This window comes from Aegilops tauschii, chromosome 2, assembly GCF_002575655.3.
Source record: "Aegilops tauschii subsp. strangulata cultivar AL8/78 chromosome 2, Aet v6.0, whole genome shotgun sequence".
In the NCBI taxonomy this organism is placed as follows: Eukaryota; Viridiplantae; Streptophyta; class Magnoliopsida; order Poales; family Poaceae; genus Aegilops; species Aegilops tauschii.
Window position 1 is genome coordinate 407,812,500 of NC_053036.3, and position 18,125 is coordinate 407,830,624.

Here is an 18,125-nt window from a genome sequence, read left to right on the forward strand (position 1 = left end):
AAAAACGCCATATACCAAAACCATTATGTTAGCCGCTACTTTGACTACAAAGCAGCACCTACCAAACCATAAGAGAAGGCCAACATTTTTACTCCTACAAACACTAAACAGAAGTACTAGCATTCTGGAACAATCAAGATTGCACATGCCAAATCCCCAGTCAATAACTCCAGAACACATTGCAGGATCAATCCACACAATCAAGAACACACTTACAGAGCAATTACCTCAGAGACAGACGCCAAGCTAAAAACAATGCTTAACTCGGTCAGACAACAGTAAGCATTTCAAATTGAAGTTTCATCTAACCAAAAGGATCCTGAAAACCCAGCCGTTTAGCCACCTGGATTTTGCACCACATAGAGTCAATCATCGCTTTCGGTGTCATCGTAGTCGCCATCGCCACCACTGCTCGAGTACTCGTGATACTCAGGCTCCCATGGCTCCCGGAACGACTCGAGAGCGCAGCATCTGTCCTCGATGTCGCCGTCGAGCCTGACATTCAAGCTGCCAAGTATGTCCAGTGTACGCAGCAGAGGGCATTGGTTGAGGATGGCATCTAGGCCAATATCACTGAACAAACCATATGCAAGCTCAAGTTGTGTAAGCATCGGCATGGTATTTGCAACCGCCAGGGCCTCGTCTTCAACCACCGTAGGTGCTGCATTGTTGCCCAGGGGAGGCTGTGGAGGAGGCATGTTCCTCTTCAGCTGAGCAAGCGACTTGCATTGTCGGCCTATTGCTTCCATGCCTCTCGATGTGACTTTCACGCAGTAACTGATGTCCAACACTCTTAGGGCAGTAAAGCATTTCACGTACTTCTCCACGGCTTGGTCAGATATCTCGCTCATCGGGATCAGGAGGACATTAAGCAATTTCCCACTGTCCAGTGGAAATTAACCATCACAATCCTAACTTCAATTTTTTCGATAAAGAATCGGAACTTAAATAGTTGCAGCAATGGTAAATTAGGTGCCAACTTTGCAGCATATGACAGGAAAGAAAAGATGTAGTACCGTTAAGCCGACTGGCACATAACAGAGCAATGGCATTACACACAATGTCATAGAGAAGTATCGCTATAGTCCTAATCTTCTATGCTACATAGAAGTTCTGAACTGAAGCAGTACAAATTAAGCAATATGTGATATGTATCAAGAAATAGATTGGCTAGTTGGTTGTGATTTTCTTCACATGACAAGAAGCCTCAGAAAAACCAGGACCGGCATCCTCTGAAACTAGTGGTTCTCATTTTGTTTTGAGAGAAAACAAAGGTTGGCCCTAGTGTCATCTAACAATATCCACACATCATAGAATCAAAATAGCAGATTATCATTCTGTCAAATCAAAAATAGCAGATCATGATGTTCACATTTGCACACAAGCAGATGCCCTTCAGTAGCAAATTAGCGGAGGTTTATCCCCAATGCACTTGCGTGGGTGTGTGCCTGCGTGTGACGGTGTAATCCCTGAAAAAAAAGTATGACTCTGAACTCTGATTCATTCTGTAAGACTAAAAACGTAGGAGGTGTGTTGGCAAAACTTCTTTTCTTTACAGAAGTGAGCTGCCACCTACAAATGGTTATCATATAAACATGGATTTATAGTGCCATCACTGGTGCCTGATCACTAAACTGAAAAACCTCTAGCAGCAGCTCTAATGCACAATAGCTCGTAGGGCAGAACTCTACAGCTTGAAAGCAATTAATTAATTTCTACCCCAAATATATAGAGTAGCTCTCACAGGTCCAAACTATGAGTCTCGTGAACTACTGATGCAAAATTGGAAATTTTATTAGCAGTCATCGCACCACAGTTATAAATGTGGCACAAAACTAAGATAATCAGAAAGGGCATTTCATAGTTCAAGCAGTGGTTTTTTCTTTCACCACAAATCACAAGGCATCGACACGACATATCACGGCAGCTTCTTCTCCAACTAGCATTATGAACCTTTTGGGCAAGGCAAAGGGGGCAGCGCGACTTACGAGGCGGCGACATAGGCAAGCGCAGCGTCGCCGACACGGTAGGCTGAGAGCCGCCGGATCGTGCCCTGGGAGCGGGCGACAAGGCGGCGCACAGCTGCGTCGGCCCTGACACGGCACTTGATGCGGCGGCACCAGGCCTCGATGTCCACGTCCCCCCACATGTCCGGCGACGCAGCGGCCTCCCTCCACGCCCTGCACACCGCCGAGGGCCCGCGCGCAATCTCGTCGGCGGCGAACCTGCCCCGCAGTATCAGCGCCATTATCTCCGGGCTCACAGCCTCCGTCCACCTCCAATCGTACAGTTCCTCCTTGACCTCATCGCCCCTCGCATCTCCTCCACCGCCCCCTTCCACGGCCTCGCAAGGACTCGCCTTTTCCGTCTCCGGCAAACGCCACTCGTTCTCTCCTCCGCCGGTGGCCGCATCCGCGCTCTTCTCCGCCGCCTCCGCCCAGCTCGTTCCAAAAAACCCTCTTCCGCCGCAGCTTCGTCCATCAAGCCCCACCATTTCCGCCTCCGTCTCCATCCGCCACCCTCCGCCATCTCCGACCAAGGCTGCTCCGCCACCAACTTTGGGCTTCTTCTTCATGGCCTCGGCGTGCGACCACTTCACCACGGGCGCCGGCTGTCTCCCTCTCCAACGCCCATTAGGCCGCTCCCACTTCGCCTCCCACCCCGAGCCCTCTCCTGCGGGCAATCCGGCGCCGGACGGAGGGTTCCGACGCTTCATCGCCGGCGATTTGCCCCTCGACCAACTCGCCGTGTTTGTTTTGGGGTTTTCCGTTCCCTTTTTGGTTGGAATTGGGGAGGAGCGGAGAAGCGCACATCCGGCTCACTAGAGCTGAGCTAACCTCTTGTAGCAATGGAGATGCCCCACCCACGCCGCGGATCGGCGGAGCTGATGTGCGACGCGTGTCTGCTCCAACGGATCGACGCCCTTGCGCGCCTCTTGGAGTTCGTGGGTTCGGGATTCGGGGGTACTGGACTGCGGGTGCACGGTGGCGTTTCGCATTCAAAGGGAGGAGATCAGTAAACTGAGTATAGGTGGGCTGGGTAACTCCTAGGCGGTCCACCAAAACAGACACCATCAAATATTTGTGACATAATTGAACTACCTATGGACAGATAGAATTAGATGTTCCCATCGTCCAACTATATTCATCAATTTTTTTTTGTCCAATGAAGAGAGGAGACAGAAAAAGAAGGGAGAAAGGGGAAAAGATGGATTTGCGATGGGGTCTAAGGCTAAGTTGGTGTGTCCGCAATATGCCTAACTTCTCCAAATCACTAATGTTTGGTACTGGTTTATGCGATTTTGGACATTTTTCTGTGTCCGCAACATTGATGACTCCTGTTGAAGGGCAAATATTGTCTGGGCCGCTGATCCAAATATTAAAAACGATTTGGTGGGCCACGCTAGAGGAGCCCTTAGAGGTCAAAATAGGATGGATTCATGTAATGTTTCTTTTATTATTGATAAGATGAGATTTTTCGCTGCAAATTTCATTGTAAATGAACTTGATAAGGGCATCTCAAAGGGCAATGTTAAATTTGAGCCTTGGTATGTTCGAGTACATGTCCATAGATAAATACCATCTGACTCTAAAAAGTGGGCGTCCATCGGCGTCCTCCATTTCTCCCTTTCCCATATGTGTGGTCCATTTTGTCCAAAATTTCCATTATATTACACACATTCAACAATAGAAATTGAGTACAAATAAAATGCAATTATTCAATAATCAACATGTCAAACAAATCAACAATTCAGACATGATCCTCTTACAAATGATTTAATAATTCAAACATAGTTGATAAATTGAATGAACAGAAAAACATTTGTGTTGATGTTTCTGTGCATCACGTGAACCACTCCTTAGCAGCGTCATCCATGAGACTAATGTCCGCCAACATGATCCTCGACTCCTCGATAATCCTCATAAGCACAACTTGTTCGGCCTTGATTGTCGCTCGCTTTGCTTCAATGCCCATTCTCTCTCTCTCTCTCTCTCTCTCTCTCTCTCTCTCTCTCTCTCTCGGATAGAAAGTATGTCTAGGGATGATTAGACTACTTGACAAAATAAAATTTATTCTTTTCTCAATTTTAGTTGTGGACAAGTTTTAGCAATTCTACCAAGTCCATCAACACCCTACACATGCAAGTCTAAGAGTTGTGTAGTAGAAAGTAAAAATTTTGCACATGAATGTAAAGGAGGGACCGGAGAAATCAAACGCAATGAAGACACAGTGATTTTTGGCATGGTTCCGATAGGTGGTGCTAGTGTACATCCACATTGATGGAGACTTCAATCCACGAAGAGTAACGGCTGCGCGAGTCCACGGAGGGCTCCACCCACGAAGAGTCCACGAAGAAGCTGTAAGTGCATCTAGTGCCACCCCTAGTTGGTTTTGGAGTATTGACGACAAACCTGGTTGAGGGACTAATTGTTTGTGAGAATTGAAGGATAACACAGGTAGTAGTCCCTCATTGATTCGGTTTACCTACCGGAGATGACCCCTAAAAATGTATGAAGACATTGAAGACAAAGGTGGTATGTGAAGACATTCACATTGAAGACTATGACAGGGAAGACATCGCGTGAAGACGATGGAGCGCGAAGACTTAGTTGTTTCGTTGTTTCCTTTTCTTCTTTCTTGAGTCATAGGAACCACCGTACTGTTAAGTGGGGTCCCAGTGAACAAAGCCAGAGTGACTGAAGTGATGCTCAACCGGAATCCTATGTCTTCGAGCGAAGACAATGAGAGCAAATCTTATCCAGAGCTGGATGAGTCAGCTTTACTTGTAGCCCAAGTCAAGGTGCCGCGTGTGTTTGAAATCTGACCGTTGGAACACGTGCCAGTTCCTTAGTGACCCAGGGTCATTTCGGACAAATCAGGTCGGGTTGCCTAGTGGCTATAAATAGCCCACCCCCTACACCATAAATTGGTGGCTGCTCAGAGTTAGTGCACGACTTTTGTCGTTTGAGAGCAACCCACCTGCGAAGCTTTTGACAGAGAGAAATCCTTGCGAGGACAAAGCCCAAACACCCAGAGCCAAAGAGTGTTAGGCATCACTGAAGTCTTTCTGTCCGCGTGATCTGAAGACTTGTTACACTTGAGGACTGTGAATCCTCCAGCCGGTTAGGCGTCGCGTTCTGAGCATCCAAGAGTCATTGTGGATCGCCGGTGAACGAAGTCTGTGAAGGTTTGGAAGTCTACCTTGAAGACTTACCAGAGTGATTGGGCGAGGACTGGGTGTCCTTAGCTCAAGGGGAATAAGGTGAAGACCCGATCTTCTGAGTTAAATCTCAGCCTCCCTAACCAGACGTACAGTTGTCACAGCAACTGGAACTGGTCCAACAAATCCTTGTCCTCACCAAGCGACTGGTTCTATCTTCTCCCTCTCTTTATTTACAGTTTGTCTTCGTGAAGTCATTGCCTGCCTGTGTTACCTGTTTGGCTTCATTGTGTGACTTCTATTGTTGTTTGGCTTCATACTATCCTCTATTCTGATCATTACTACCTAGCTGCTATTAGTCTTCGTGCTTTCACTTCATTGAATACTTGACTATGGCTTGCATAGTGTAGTCTACCTTCCGCTGCATGTTAATAGGTTCATTTCTATCGTTTGTCTTCGAAACTCCCATGTTTTGAAGACTTTCATAAAAATCGCCTATTCACCCCCCCTCTAGTCGATAACTAGCACTTTCAATTGGTATCAGAGCAAGGTACTCCCTTGTTCTGTGTGATTCGGTTTAACCACCTGGAGTTTTAGCTATGTCGACTGCAGGGATAATCAAAGTCTCCGCTGCGTGCCCCATCTTCGATGGAACTGAATATCCCTACTGGAAGAATACGATGCGCATGCATCTTGAAGCCATTGATGTCGACCTCTGGTATGTCGTCAAGAATGGTGTTCCCAAGACTGGTGAAGGTGTCACCCCTGCTGATGTCAAGAAGTTCATTCAACTGGATTCTACTGCCAAGAACATCATCTGTGGTCATCTGACCAAAGGACAGTATGGCCGTGTGAGTGCTCTGGAAACGTCGAAGCTAGTCTGGGACTGGCTCTCCAAGGTCAACGAAGGCGTCTCAACCCAGAGAGATCAAAGGATCAGTGTTCTTCGCAACCTCTTCAACCGCTTCAAGAGAAACGACAATCAGAATGTCCAGCTCACGTTTGATCGCCTCACTGACATCACAAATGAGCTTTGTGCTCTCGGCGCCACTGAGATCACCAAGCATGAAATCGTCAAGACACTCTTGAGATCACTTGACAGCTCGTTCGACACCCTTGCCCTGATGATACAAGAACGCCCTGACTTCAAGACACTCGATCCGTCTGACATACTAGAGAGGCTCAACACACATGAGTTCCAGCTATCTGAGAAAAGAGATATCTATGGTCCCAACTATGGCCGAACTCGCGCTTTGAAGGCAAAAGTTGTTTCCTCATCTGAAGAAGAATCTGACTGCAGTTCTGGTGATCCTGAAGACATTGGAAAGGAGCTTGCTATGCTTGTGAAGAAGTTCCAGAAGTTCACTAAGAAGAAGGGCTTCAGAAAGTCTTCACGATCCAGCTCAAGAAATGATGAAGCTTCCACTCATGATTACAAGAAGAAAACATGTCACAAGTGCAAGAAACCTGGACACTACATCTCTGAGTGTCCATAGTGGGACAATGAGAACAACAACAACAAGAAGAAGAGCAAGGAATATGATTCTGATGACAAGAAGAAGAAGAAATCTTCAAAGTCTTCGTCCAAGTCTTCATCACACAAGAAGAGCTCATATGGCAAGGCTCGTGCTTTTGTTGGCAAGGAGATGGATTCAGAGGAGGAGTCTGCTTCTGAGGAGGCGGAGGTGGAGTCCGAGGAGGAGTCCGACTCTGGTGTTGCAAGTCTGGCTCTAGCTACAGCCTACGTTGCCAAGTCCATCTTCAACACTGAAGACAATGGCCCCGTCACCAACGCTGATGCTAATGACAAGGAAGACTCTGCTCCCACCTACTGCTTCATGGCACGTGGTGCCAAGGTAAAATAACGTGATGCTTACTTTCAAACATCAAGTGAAGATGACTCTGATTGTGAATCCAAAGCCAGCTACAAAACACTTGCTAAAATTGCAACTGAACAACAGAAAGCTATGGAACATACTCAAAAACTGTTAGACAAAAGCGATGACCTGTTGGACGCGGAAATGACCCGATCTCAGTCCTTAATTGAAGACATAAAAAATCTTCATGTTAAGTACCAGGAACTTGAAAGTCGTCATGAAACGCTCTCAACGACTCATGAAAAGCTTTCCTATGATTATCTTCAAAGGAAGCAAGAACTTGAGAAATTGAGAGCGGCTCATGAAGATCTTCAAAAGGAGAATGAGTCACTTCGCGCTCAACAGATCAGTCCCGCTCAGGAAGGATTTGAGCCACCATGTCTAAAATGCCTTGAGCATGATAACACTACTTCTGTTGCTGAATGTTCTACTGCTGCTACTGTTGCAATATCTTCAACTGTTGATGTGGTAACTAACCCCTCTGATGAGGATACCACAACTATTGCTGATGAAAATGCTAGGTTGAAGACATTGCTTGAAATAGGGATGTACAAAAGTCTCAAAGGGCATCACACACTGTGCGATGTCCTCAAAAAGCAAATTCTGAACCGAAACCCTAGGAAAGAGGGTGTTGGGTTCGAGAGGAAAATGAATGTTGATGGTTCCTACTGGAAGCCTGAGCAGTACCCCAAAACCACATGGGTTGCTGCAAAGGGACCTTGAGTGGATCCATCCACTTTATCTGGCTTCACTTGTGCTAACCCAATTATCATTGATGAATCCTTTGATGCAAACTATAAACTGTTTAAGAATCAGAATGTTGAATTGTTCGCCAGGTATATTGGTACTAACTGCAAGAATGGGCCACCTATGAAGAAGATCTGGGTTCCCAAAAGTTGTCTTGAGAATCTTCCTGTGAATGTCATCATGACACCGCCTGGGAAGAAGACAAATCCCAGACCAAAAGCTTCATATGGTCCAAAGGCTTCATACAGATACAGGACTCACCTGAGTCACCCTAACGCCAATGTTTTGCAGGGAAATCATACTCAAACTTATGAATATGAGCGTGTTTCATCAAACCACTATGTTCATAAAACTAAGAACTTCTCTGCTTATTCATATGAGTATCATTCATCTCCTGCAAGGCTATTTGCTAGGGCTCCAAAGCCGAAGTTCTCAGATGCTGCACTTAGACTCATTGCTTCTAAGCCACCCCTGAAGATGTGGGTGGTTAAGAAGAATTAACTTTCTTTTGCAGGGAAAGGTCTCCAACCAGAAATCAAAGGCGTCTGATGCTAATGCTGGGGACCTAAAACGTCTTGTAGGGCGCAAGATAAAATGCCCAAATGGTCTTACTATGTATTTTGTTCCTGAATCGCTTGCCAGTCATCCTATCAGTCCTAACCTTGATCTGAGCTTTGATAATCCTCTTGTGCGTCAAATGTTTATGCTTCACAATACTCTTGGTGAAGCCTATCCCCCTAACTGTACTGTAGGGTATGACACCTCATGCTTCAGAATGGATTATGGACAGCGGATGCACTAATCATATGACTGGTGATCGAAGTCTTCTCATGGACTCAACTTTACGTCCATCTGACAAAAGTCACATCACATTTGCTGACACTGGTAAAAGCAAGGTATTGGGTCTAGGTAGAGTTGCAATCTCAAAGGATCAGCACATGGATAAAGTGATGCTTGTTGAATCCCTTGGTTTCAACTTAATGTCTGTCTCAATGCTTTGCGATCTGAACATGATTGTGATATTTGGAAAATATCGTTTTCTTGTACTAATGGAATCTGACAAGTCTCTAGTCTTTGAAGGGTATCGGAAGGATGATTTGTACATGGTAGATTTCTCAGCAGGACCACAGCTTGCCGTATGTCTTCTAGCAAAGCTTCAGAGTGCTGGCTCTGGCATCGACGGCTAGGGCATGCTGGCATGAGGAACTTGCTTATGCTTGCAAAGAAGAAACACTTCATAGGCATCGAGGGCGTCAAGTTCAAGAAGGATCACTTATGTGGTGCCTGCGAAGCTGGAAAGATGACTAGGGCCAAGCATCCCTCGAAGACAATCATGACGACGTCTCAACCCTTCGAGCTGCTACACATGGACCTATTTGGCCCTACTCACTACTCTACTCTCACTACTACTGCTTGTCTCTATGGTTTCGTCATTGTTGATGATTATTCAAGATATACTTGGGTGCACATAATTCTCTACAAGACTGAAGTGCAGGATGTATTCAGACGCTTCGCCAACCATGCCATGAACAACTATGGCGTCAAGATCAAGCATATTAGAAGTGACAACGGCACAGAGTTCAAGAACACCGGCCTCGACCTTTACTTGGATACATTGGGAATCACTCATGAGTTCTCAGCTCCGTACACACCTCAGCAAAATGGCATCGTGGAGCGCAAGAACAGAACACTCATTGAGATGGCTCGGACGATGCTTGATGAATACAAGACTCCAAGAAAGTTCTGGCCTGAAGCCATTGATACTGCATGTCACGTCATCAACTGTGTTTATCTTCACAAGCTTCTGAAGAAGACATCCTATGAACTCCTAACTGGTAAGAAGCCAAATGTCAGTTACTTCAGAGTATTTAGTGCTAGGTGCTGGATCAAGGATCCACATCACACTTCAAAATTTGCACCGAAAGCACATGAAGGTTTTATGCTTGTTTACGGAAAGGACTCGCACTCCTACAAAGTCTTCAACCTCTTTCACTGTAAAGTGGTTGAAACTGTAGATGTGTGGTTCGATGAAACTAACGGCTCGCAAAGAGAGCACCTGCCAAATGTGATAGATGAAGTTCCACCTAGTGAATCCATCAAGCTTATGGGAACTGGAGAAATCATACCATCTGAAGCACAGCCTGAAGAGGAACTTATCATTTCTGCACCTAATCAACCTGAAGACAATGTTCAGCCTGAAGACAATCCTCCTAACGATGACAATGATCAGCAAGAGCAAAATCTTCGTCCAGTTCATCCTCGTGTTGCAAATGAAGTACAGATTGAGAAGATAATTGATAGCATCAATGCGCCTGGTCCACTCACTCGTTCAAGAGCAACACAGCTAGCAAATTTCTGTGGGCACTTTGCATTTGTCTCAATATCAGAACCCAAGAAAGTTGCTGAAGCCTTCATGGAACCTGAATGGATTCAAGCTATGCAAGAAGAGCTTCAACAGTTCAAGCTGAACAATGTCTGGGAACTTGTCAAGCGTCCTGACCCTCGCAAGCACAACATAATAGGCACAAAATGGATATATCGCAACAAGCAAGATGAGCATGGTCAAGTCGTCAGAAACAAGGCCCGTCTTGTTGCTCAAGGATACACTCAAGTTGAAGGGATTGACTTCGATGAAACATTTGCTCCTGTGGCTAGGCTTGAAGCCATTCGCATATTGCTAGCATACGCAAATCATCACAACATCCTTCTGTATCAAATGGATGTGAAGAGTGCCTTTCTCAACGGCAAGATTGAAGAAGAAGTGTATGTTGCACAACCTCCTGGCTTTGAAGATCCAAAACATCCTGATATGGTATACAAGCTTAACAAGGCACTGTATTGCCTCAAACAAGCCCCTCGCGCTTGGTATGACACACTCAAAGACTTCCTGAAGAGCAAAGGCTTCAAACCTGGTTCCCTGGATCCCACACTCTTCACGAAGACATATGATGGTGAACTGTTTGTGTGCCAAATATATGTGGATGACATTATCTTCGGCTGCACCAACCAGAAATACAGTGATGAGTTTGGACACATGATGCAAGAGCAATATCAGATGTCCATGATGGGTGAGCTGAAGTTCTTCCTTGGTCTTCAAATTCGTCAGCAAAGCAATGGCATCTTCATATCTCAAGAGAAATATCTCAAAGATTGCCTGAAGAAGTTTGGAATGCAAGACTGCAAAGGTTACACGACGCCAATGCCAACCAAGAGTCATCTGGGTCCTGACGCCAATGGTAAAGAGTTCGATCAAAAGGTATACCACTCCATGATTGGTTCTTTACTTTATTTATGTGCATCTAGGCTAGATATCATGCTTAGTGTTTGCATGTGTGCTCGATTCCAAGCGGCACCAAAGGAATCGCATCACTTAGCTGTGAAGCGAATTCTTCGATATTTGGCTTACACCCCGACACTAGGATTATGGTATCCAAAGGGCTCAGAATTTGATCTAGTTGGATTCTCGAATGCGGATTATGCTGGTGACAAGGTGAATCGCAAGTCTACATCAGGCACATGTCACTTTTTGGGACGATCACTTGTCTGTTGGTCTTCAAAGAAGCAGAACTGTGTATCACTCTCCACTGCTGAATCTAAATACATTGCTGCTGGATCTTGCTGCGCTCAGCTTCTATGGATGAAGCAAACACTCAAGGACTATGGCATCCATCTGAAGCAAGTACCACTCTACTGCGACAATGAAAGCGCCATCAAGATTGCCAACAACCTAGTTCAGCACTCGAAGACAAAGCACATTAAAATTCGTCATCACTTTCTCAGAGATCATGTTATGAAGGAAGATATTGATATCATTCATGTCAACACTGAAGACCAATTGACAAACATCTTCACAAAGCCCTTGGATGAGAAAAGGTTTTGCAAGTTGCGGTGTGAGCTAAATATCTTGGAATCCTCGAATGTCCTGTGATCAGGCACACATCCTAACACTTATGCATGTTGATGACTTAGATGTGCAACACACGAAGTAATGTATATCTTCAATCAATGAAGACTTACACTCTGAGTGTGAATACATTAATGCGGAATTTGACTTCGGAGCGCCACGATAATTGTGCGCCGTGTCTGGGTCTAATACTTCCTATACGGTGGGTAACGCCACCACCAAACTTTTGTTTGGAATGTTTTCTCTTGGCGTTACATTTGCTGAGTCTTCGCATTTGATTTATCTTCAACATTGATTTGTCTTCATGTTTATCTTCACAATGTTGATTTGGTCTTATTCTGATATATACATATATTAGTGTTCTGTCCTCTACAGCATTCACTTATAGCTATGTCTTCTATTTTGAATCTTTTAAACTAAGTGAATGTGATCCGACCCTACCCTCTCTACGCTTCTACCTCAAACTCTATCTATCCAAATCATATGCATTCTATTGAAACTGTCGAATGTCTTCTATGCGTCCTTGTCAGCAGAAGATACAGAGACAAACATTAAATCTGTTTTAAATGCTCAATCCTTATTGCCTGAAACCCGGAGAAGCCGGAACGACCACCCGACAGTCCAGGCGTGCGTGGGAACATGGAACAACTTCCAATGTGTTGCATGTTCGCCATGTGTCCCTCAGATGTGAACCGCCAGGGGCACCTGTGTAATTGCGTTGTGTCGTCCCTCTCCCTATAAATGCACATCCCATCGCGGTCAAAATCTTTCCTCCACCTCAAAAAACCCTAGCGCCACCGCTAGCTCTTGACGACGCCGACGACTAAGCGCTTAGCTGCCGCGACCTCACCGACGCCGTCCTCACGCCGGCCGCAGACATCGTCTTCTCCGCCGCCACCGTAGGTGTCCTCCGTCGCCAAGTTAGGGCATGGAAGATCGAACTGCTCGGCCTCCTCTTCTGCTCCGTCTAGCAGTTCATCGTGTGGTAAATTAAAACTCTCTTTTTACTATCCTTTTGATCCAATAGATTCATCCTTACTACCAAAAGTGGTTTCTGCCTCCACAAATTTGGATCTATCCTGTTCTGCATCTCATATTATGCCTAGTATATTCACTTATGCTTCACACGTAGTTAGATTCCTCACTTGTACCTATTCTTGGATTCGTACAAATCTGGAACCAACTCTCAACATATAAGTGAATGTCTTCGCGCTATGAGGTCAATGTCTTCTAAACTGATTTATTGTCAAAATCTTCTGAGAATGCATATGACCTCTTCCCCTTCCCTCGCATCTCTAAAGCTGTCACAGGTACATGTCCGTGGGAGAATCCCTTGGTTCTCATAGTCTGCATTCATTTGCAGAATTCTTACAGCATCACATCAACTCTCCCGAAGCTAGTTCATGCCTGACCAGCAGACGGAAGCCTTTGACAGTTTTGAAGCCATTCAGTCTGAACTACATGGCCACAGATAGGTCAGCAAGGAAGGAAGGCAGACAGCGCCGTGGGGGGACATCAAGAGATTTGCCACCTGACCTCTATGAGCTATACAAGACAGATCCATAGGAGGATTACAATCAGTGCAAACACGAATCCAATGGATTCAAAGATATTGGGCAGAGTAATGGTTCAAGTACAGGTTCGTGACCCAGGAATATGCAGAAAAGAATGCCATCAAGCGACCCTGGGGAGACATCTTGTACAAAAATCTTCCACCCAGGTCCAGAACTGAAGCCATTGAACAAGGGTTCTACCCTTGCATAGTCCGTGGACCACAGCCTGCTGATGCCGACCCATCTTCTCTGCTATGGTGTCGTGACGACAATCTGTTCAAGCGCAACTATCAGTTTGCCAAGAACTCGACAAAAGAGAACAAGAAGTCGCGAGGATTAGACTTCAACCTAGGTCCCTCTGCTCCTCGTGCAGATGGCACACGCGATGCTGAACCCAATATTGTTGGGCCCTTCTACAACCTTGAAGGTCTCATCACTCACATTATGGTTCAAGGGGCTGCCGTGGATCACTCTGACGAAGACGCTGATTATGACGAAGCGCCTGCACCACCGAAGCCTAAGAAGCTGAAGAAACCCAAGGCTTCGAAGCCCTCCACTGCACCAAGAGCTTCGCGAGCGAAGCCTCTGGCCACTGCTCCTCCTGCACCATGTGTGCATTCTGAAGATCTCTCATGCATCTCCAAGTCTAAGAAGAAGAAGAAGCCCGTACAGACGACTGGTCAAGCACTGACCCGTGCTGCTGTTCTAAGAAATGAGAACGAAGCCATTGATCTGTCTAGTGACGACGATCTTGGCGATGATGCTCTTGAGATGTTAATAAAGAGCAAGCAAGAGGCGGAAATCTTCAATGATCTTTCCCTCTTCGATGTGGACATTCTGAACAAGTTCATTGACGAGTGGTTTGATAGCCCAAACCTCAGGTTTGATGATCTTCAGCTCCCCATTGGTCTCAGCGTCTCCTTCCATGGAGCCATTGCTCCTGAGCTGGCTCTAGCTCAGAAAATTGTTGAACTGAAGCACAAGATTGACTATGAAAAGGCACAGTTCAAGAAGCATGTGGCCAAGCTCAGTGTGACTGATGTTCAGAATTTCAAGCAAATGATGCATGAGCTCAAGGAGGCGTTTCACAAGAAACGTGACGAAGCTAAAGGTTCTCGAGAGCGCATGAAGCTCCCAGCTGCCAAATGTGTTCAAGCCTATAATGAAGCTGAGAAGCGTAAGGCACTTGGGCGTCCTGGCATCGACCCCAAGATGGCTGCCAAGCAGAAGAAGCCTACTGTGGCCCCAGCAGAAGCATCTAGGCGGGAAGAACCTCCCATTGTCTTCCCCGCCAGTATGACAGGTGTGAAGCCAAAGGTCCCCACAGTGGCTTCAGATCTCAAGAAAACAAGAACAGCCGAAGCTGAAGCCAGAAAGCGCAAGTCCAAGAACACCACTGATGAAGCTCCATCAGCCAAGAAAAGAAAAACCAAGAAGAAAGATCGGCCTGCTCCCATCGAGCCCCTTGTCGTCGAGCCAATTTCTGTTGCTCGTCCTGCGTCTGCACACCAAGAGCGTCGTTTGATTGTTCACGAGCCTGCTACCACAGAGGCTCCTGAAACTGAAGAGATTCTAGCTGTTGACCCCACCGCAGCTGAAGACATTGGTCACCAAGACAATGTAGAGGATGATGAAGTCCTTCCTCAGATCGAGCACAATGTGGTATCATCGCCTGTTCTCACGAACAGCGAACTCATCAGCATTGGTCGTCCCTTGACGCCAATTGCTCAGGATGATTCATGGGCTGATCACCCTCAAGACCCCCCCCCCCCCCCGTGAAGAAGAAACGCCAACTACTCCCCCAACTCAAGTCACCACGCCGGTACTTGAAGATGAAGACTTTGTGGCCCAGACAACTCCATCTCCACAAGCGTCGCCAGCATTTCGTAGGCTTCACAAAGGACCAAGGCCACAAGTCACTCTTTCGAGTGTTCCATAAGGAGAAGAGCACCAATCGGTATCTCGCCAAGTATTTCCTGAAGCCTCTCCAACTGCGAACATCTCCGAGTCTGAAGCCAAAGCGGCTGAAGACATTCTGGCTGCATCAGCCGATGAACAAGAAGAGCCAAGAGATGAAGAAGAACGTGTTGCTACACCCCCAACCAACCCTGAAGTTGTTCTCGAGGAGAACGTGTCCGACCCTCCAGCTACTTGAGTGGAGGTTGATAACATTGAGGCGACCACCAACACCAATACTGAAGCCAACGACATTGTCATGGCTGAAGCTAATGTGGCGCCTGAAGCTAATGTGGTGCCAGAAGTTCATGCACCTGAAGCCAATGCTGCACCTGATGCAAATCTGCAGCCTGAAGTTAATGCCACTGCCACTGGTCCTGTACCGCCTCCAAGGCCACACACCATCGAGCAAGCATATGATCATGGTCAGCTGGTTACTGTCAGATGGCCCATTCTGGTTCCTCCACCTGCTGCTGGTCCTCAATTTGACTATCATGTCGAGCACAGGCCTCAGGTCCAGAAGCCTAAGCCAAGGTTGCCAAGGTTTCCAGGTACTATAACTTCACCAGGGTCCTTCAATGCAAATGGCTTCATTGCGCACAACACTTTCTTTGATAGTGCCAAGAACCCCTACTCCAAGCCAAGAATTTCATCTGATCAGTTCTGGAGCTATCAGCAGCGCAGTTACTATTCATGTGTTCTCTATGATCAAGGCCGCATTTTTCCACATATGTGCCTAGACTGTGAAGCCATTGCTGGACTACCGTGCTTAGAAGAAGCCCTTGACTGCTTCCGTGATGCCGGTCTTCTGAACTTTGTGACTGATAAAGAGCATTGGAATGAAGAGCTTCTGCTACAATTTTATGCTACCCTCCACATTCGCGGCTACAACAGGGATCCGAAGACATGGATCCTTGAGTGGATGACAGACAACGTACACCATGAAGCTAAAGCTCTTGACATTATTGAGCTCACTGGTCTGCCCACTCCAGGTGAATTATATGAACCTGGTTGTCAGCTTCACCGCAATGCATTGGAGACCATCTTTCAGAAGCCAGAGCCCAACATGAGCCAAATGCTGAGCATGATGAAGCCTCTGCCACGCGACGCTGAATACCCAAGAGAATTCTTTGTTGAAGACCTAGAGTATCTGCCCCGTACTATTTATCATATCATCAGGTGAACTCTATGGCCTGTCAAAGGACATTCTTCTGCAGCGAAGCTTGAAGGAGCAATGAAGACATTGGTCTTTTATATCTTCAATGGCATCAGCTTCAATGCTCAAGACTTCTTTATCAGGCAATTGGCTGCATCAGGCTCTGGTCTCTTTGGTCTGAAATTCTACGCTCCATGGGTTATGCGACTCATCAAGCTTCACTCTGCCGTCAACTATCAACCTTCTGCATGCAACCATCTGATATTTTTGCCAGAGGTTGATATGTCAGTTGAAGCCATATACCCAGAGCCTGCCAAGGAGCCTGTTTCTCTTCACAATGCTGATCACCAAAGCTTCACACAACCCATTGAAGGAGTTCAGGCCGTCACTCGTGTTTATCCTTTGGCTGGCAATACATGCTTCCCTCACCGTGCCCATACTGAAGCCACTGAAAGCACTATTTCTCAAAGGCCTCGGAAGCGATCTCATGTTCTCAATGACCGAGAGCTTCTCGTCGCCCTGCATCAGAGACAGGATAAGCATCACTACTGGCTGAAGCGGCAGATGCAAAGCCTCTTGGTGGATGTCAATCGCATTCGCAACCTTGCCACCAAGAATGCATTTTTCACTCATGAAACCTGTCGGAGGTCATGGAAGAGTTTGACTTTGCTCAGTGCTGAAGCTGATCTTCAAGACGATGGCTTCACTGAAAGATTCAAGTTTGACTCCACTCCTCCAAGGAATGTTGTCTTGCGTCGGACTCCCTCTCTTGAAGACTCTGACTATTCCTCCTCAGGTGCAACAGTGAATGCAAGAGTCATTGATGACCAAGATGATGCTACTTCACCACCTCCAACGTTGGCGTGTATCGACACTGCACCAAGTTCTTCTGCACCACCAAACCTCAACGACGACCCTGCTGCTTCACCTACTCCTCATGGGAACGAGTAGAGACTCTATGTCTTCAAACCTTTTTGGTCCTTACTGACAAAAGGTGGAGAAGCATATGAGTTGATAGTCTTCAAGAGGGTCCATATGGGTGGTTGCTTTATATATTTTGCCAAGTGTTTACAACTCTCGCTTTTTGATACATTTGGTTCTTTGAGTTGTAACACTTAAACTTGATGGTCGTCTGCTACTTGTTTCCTATTCTGTGATGCGATGATAAATTCCACATGTGCGATGATAAATCCCGCACGAAGTCATATTGCAGACGTCCATTTTCCATTATGCATGTTATTATCTTCGCTATATCAAATCATGCATGATGAATTGTCTTCATAAGTTGAAGAGGATCTCCACAAGTACAACCTGCCATGTGTATTTGCATTCCAAAAGCAAATTACTTATATGCACATCTTCAGGGGGAGCCTTTTGCTACTTATGAATACAATACCTTAATCCTCTACAATTTCACACACTTTTATCCCCGTTGAAAACTTCAACCAGTTTGTCATCAATCACCAAAAAGGGGGAGATTGTAAGTGCATCTAGTGCCACCCCTAGTTGGTTTTGGAGTATTGACGACAAACCTGGTTGAGGGACTAATGTGTTTGTGAGAATTGCAGGATAACACAGGTAGTAGTCCCTCATTGATTCGGTTTACCTACCGGAGATGACCCCTAAAAATGTATGAAGACATTGAAGACAAAGGTGGTATGTGAAGACATTCACATTGAAGACTATGACAGGGAAGACATCGCGTGAAGACTATGGAGCGCGAAGACTTAGTTGTTTCGTTGTTTCCTTTTCTTCTTTGTTGAGTCATAGG

At 46.1% G+C, this 18,125-nt stretch overlaps 1 protein-coding gene across 1 annotated transcript; it reads right to left on the reverse strand.

The window, feature by feature from the left end:
• Positions 1 to 117: 117 nt before the first annotated feature.
• LOC109743979 (F-box protein FBW2-like) lies at positions 118 to 2,885 on the reverse strand. The gene is made up of 2 exons (XM_020303077.4): positions 1,989 to 2,885; positions 118 to 882 (listed from the first exon to the last, which is right to left on the reverse strand). The coding sequence occupies exons 1-2, from the start codon at positions 2,714 to 2,716 to the stop codon at positions 366 to 368; spliced, it is 1,245 nt and encodes a 414-aa protein (XP_020158666.1). The 5' UTR covers positions 2,717 to 2,885; the 3' UTR covers positions 118 to 365.
• Between the last annotated feature and the right edge of the window lie 15,240 nt (positions 2,886 to 18,125).

Coding starts and splice junctions, on each gene's coding strand:
- LOC109743979 (XM_020303077.4), bottom strand. CDS start 2,716: ATGAAGCGTCGGAACCCTCCGTCCGGCGCCGGATTGCCCGCAGGAGAG. Junction 883..1,988: donor CTTGCCTATGTCGCCGCCTC/GTAAGTCGCGCT, acceptor TCCACTGGACAG/TGGGAAATTGCTTAATGTCC.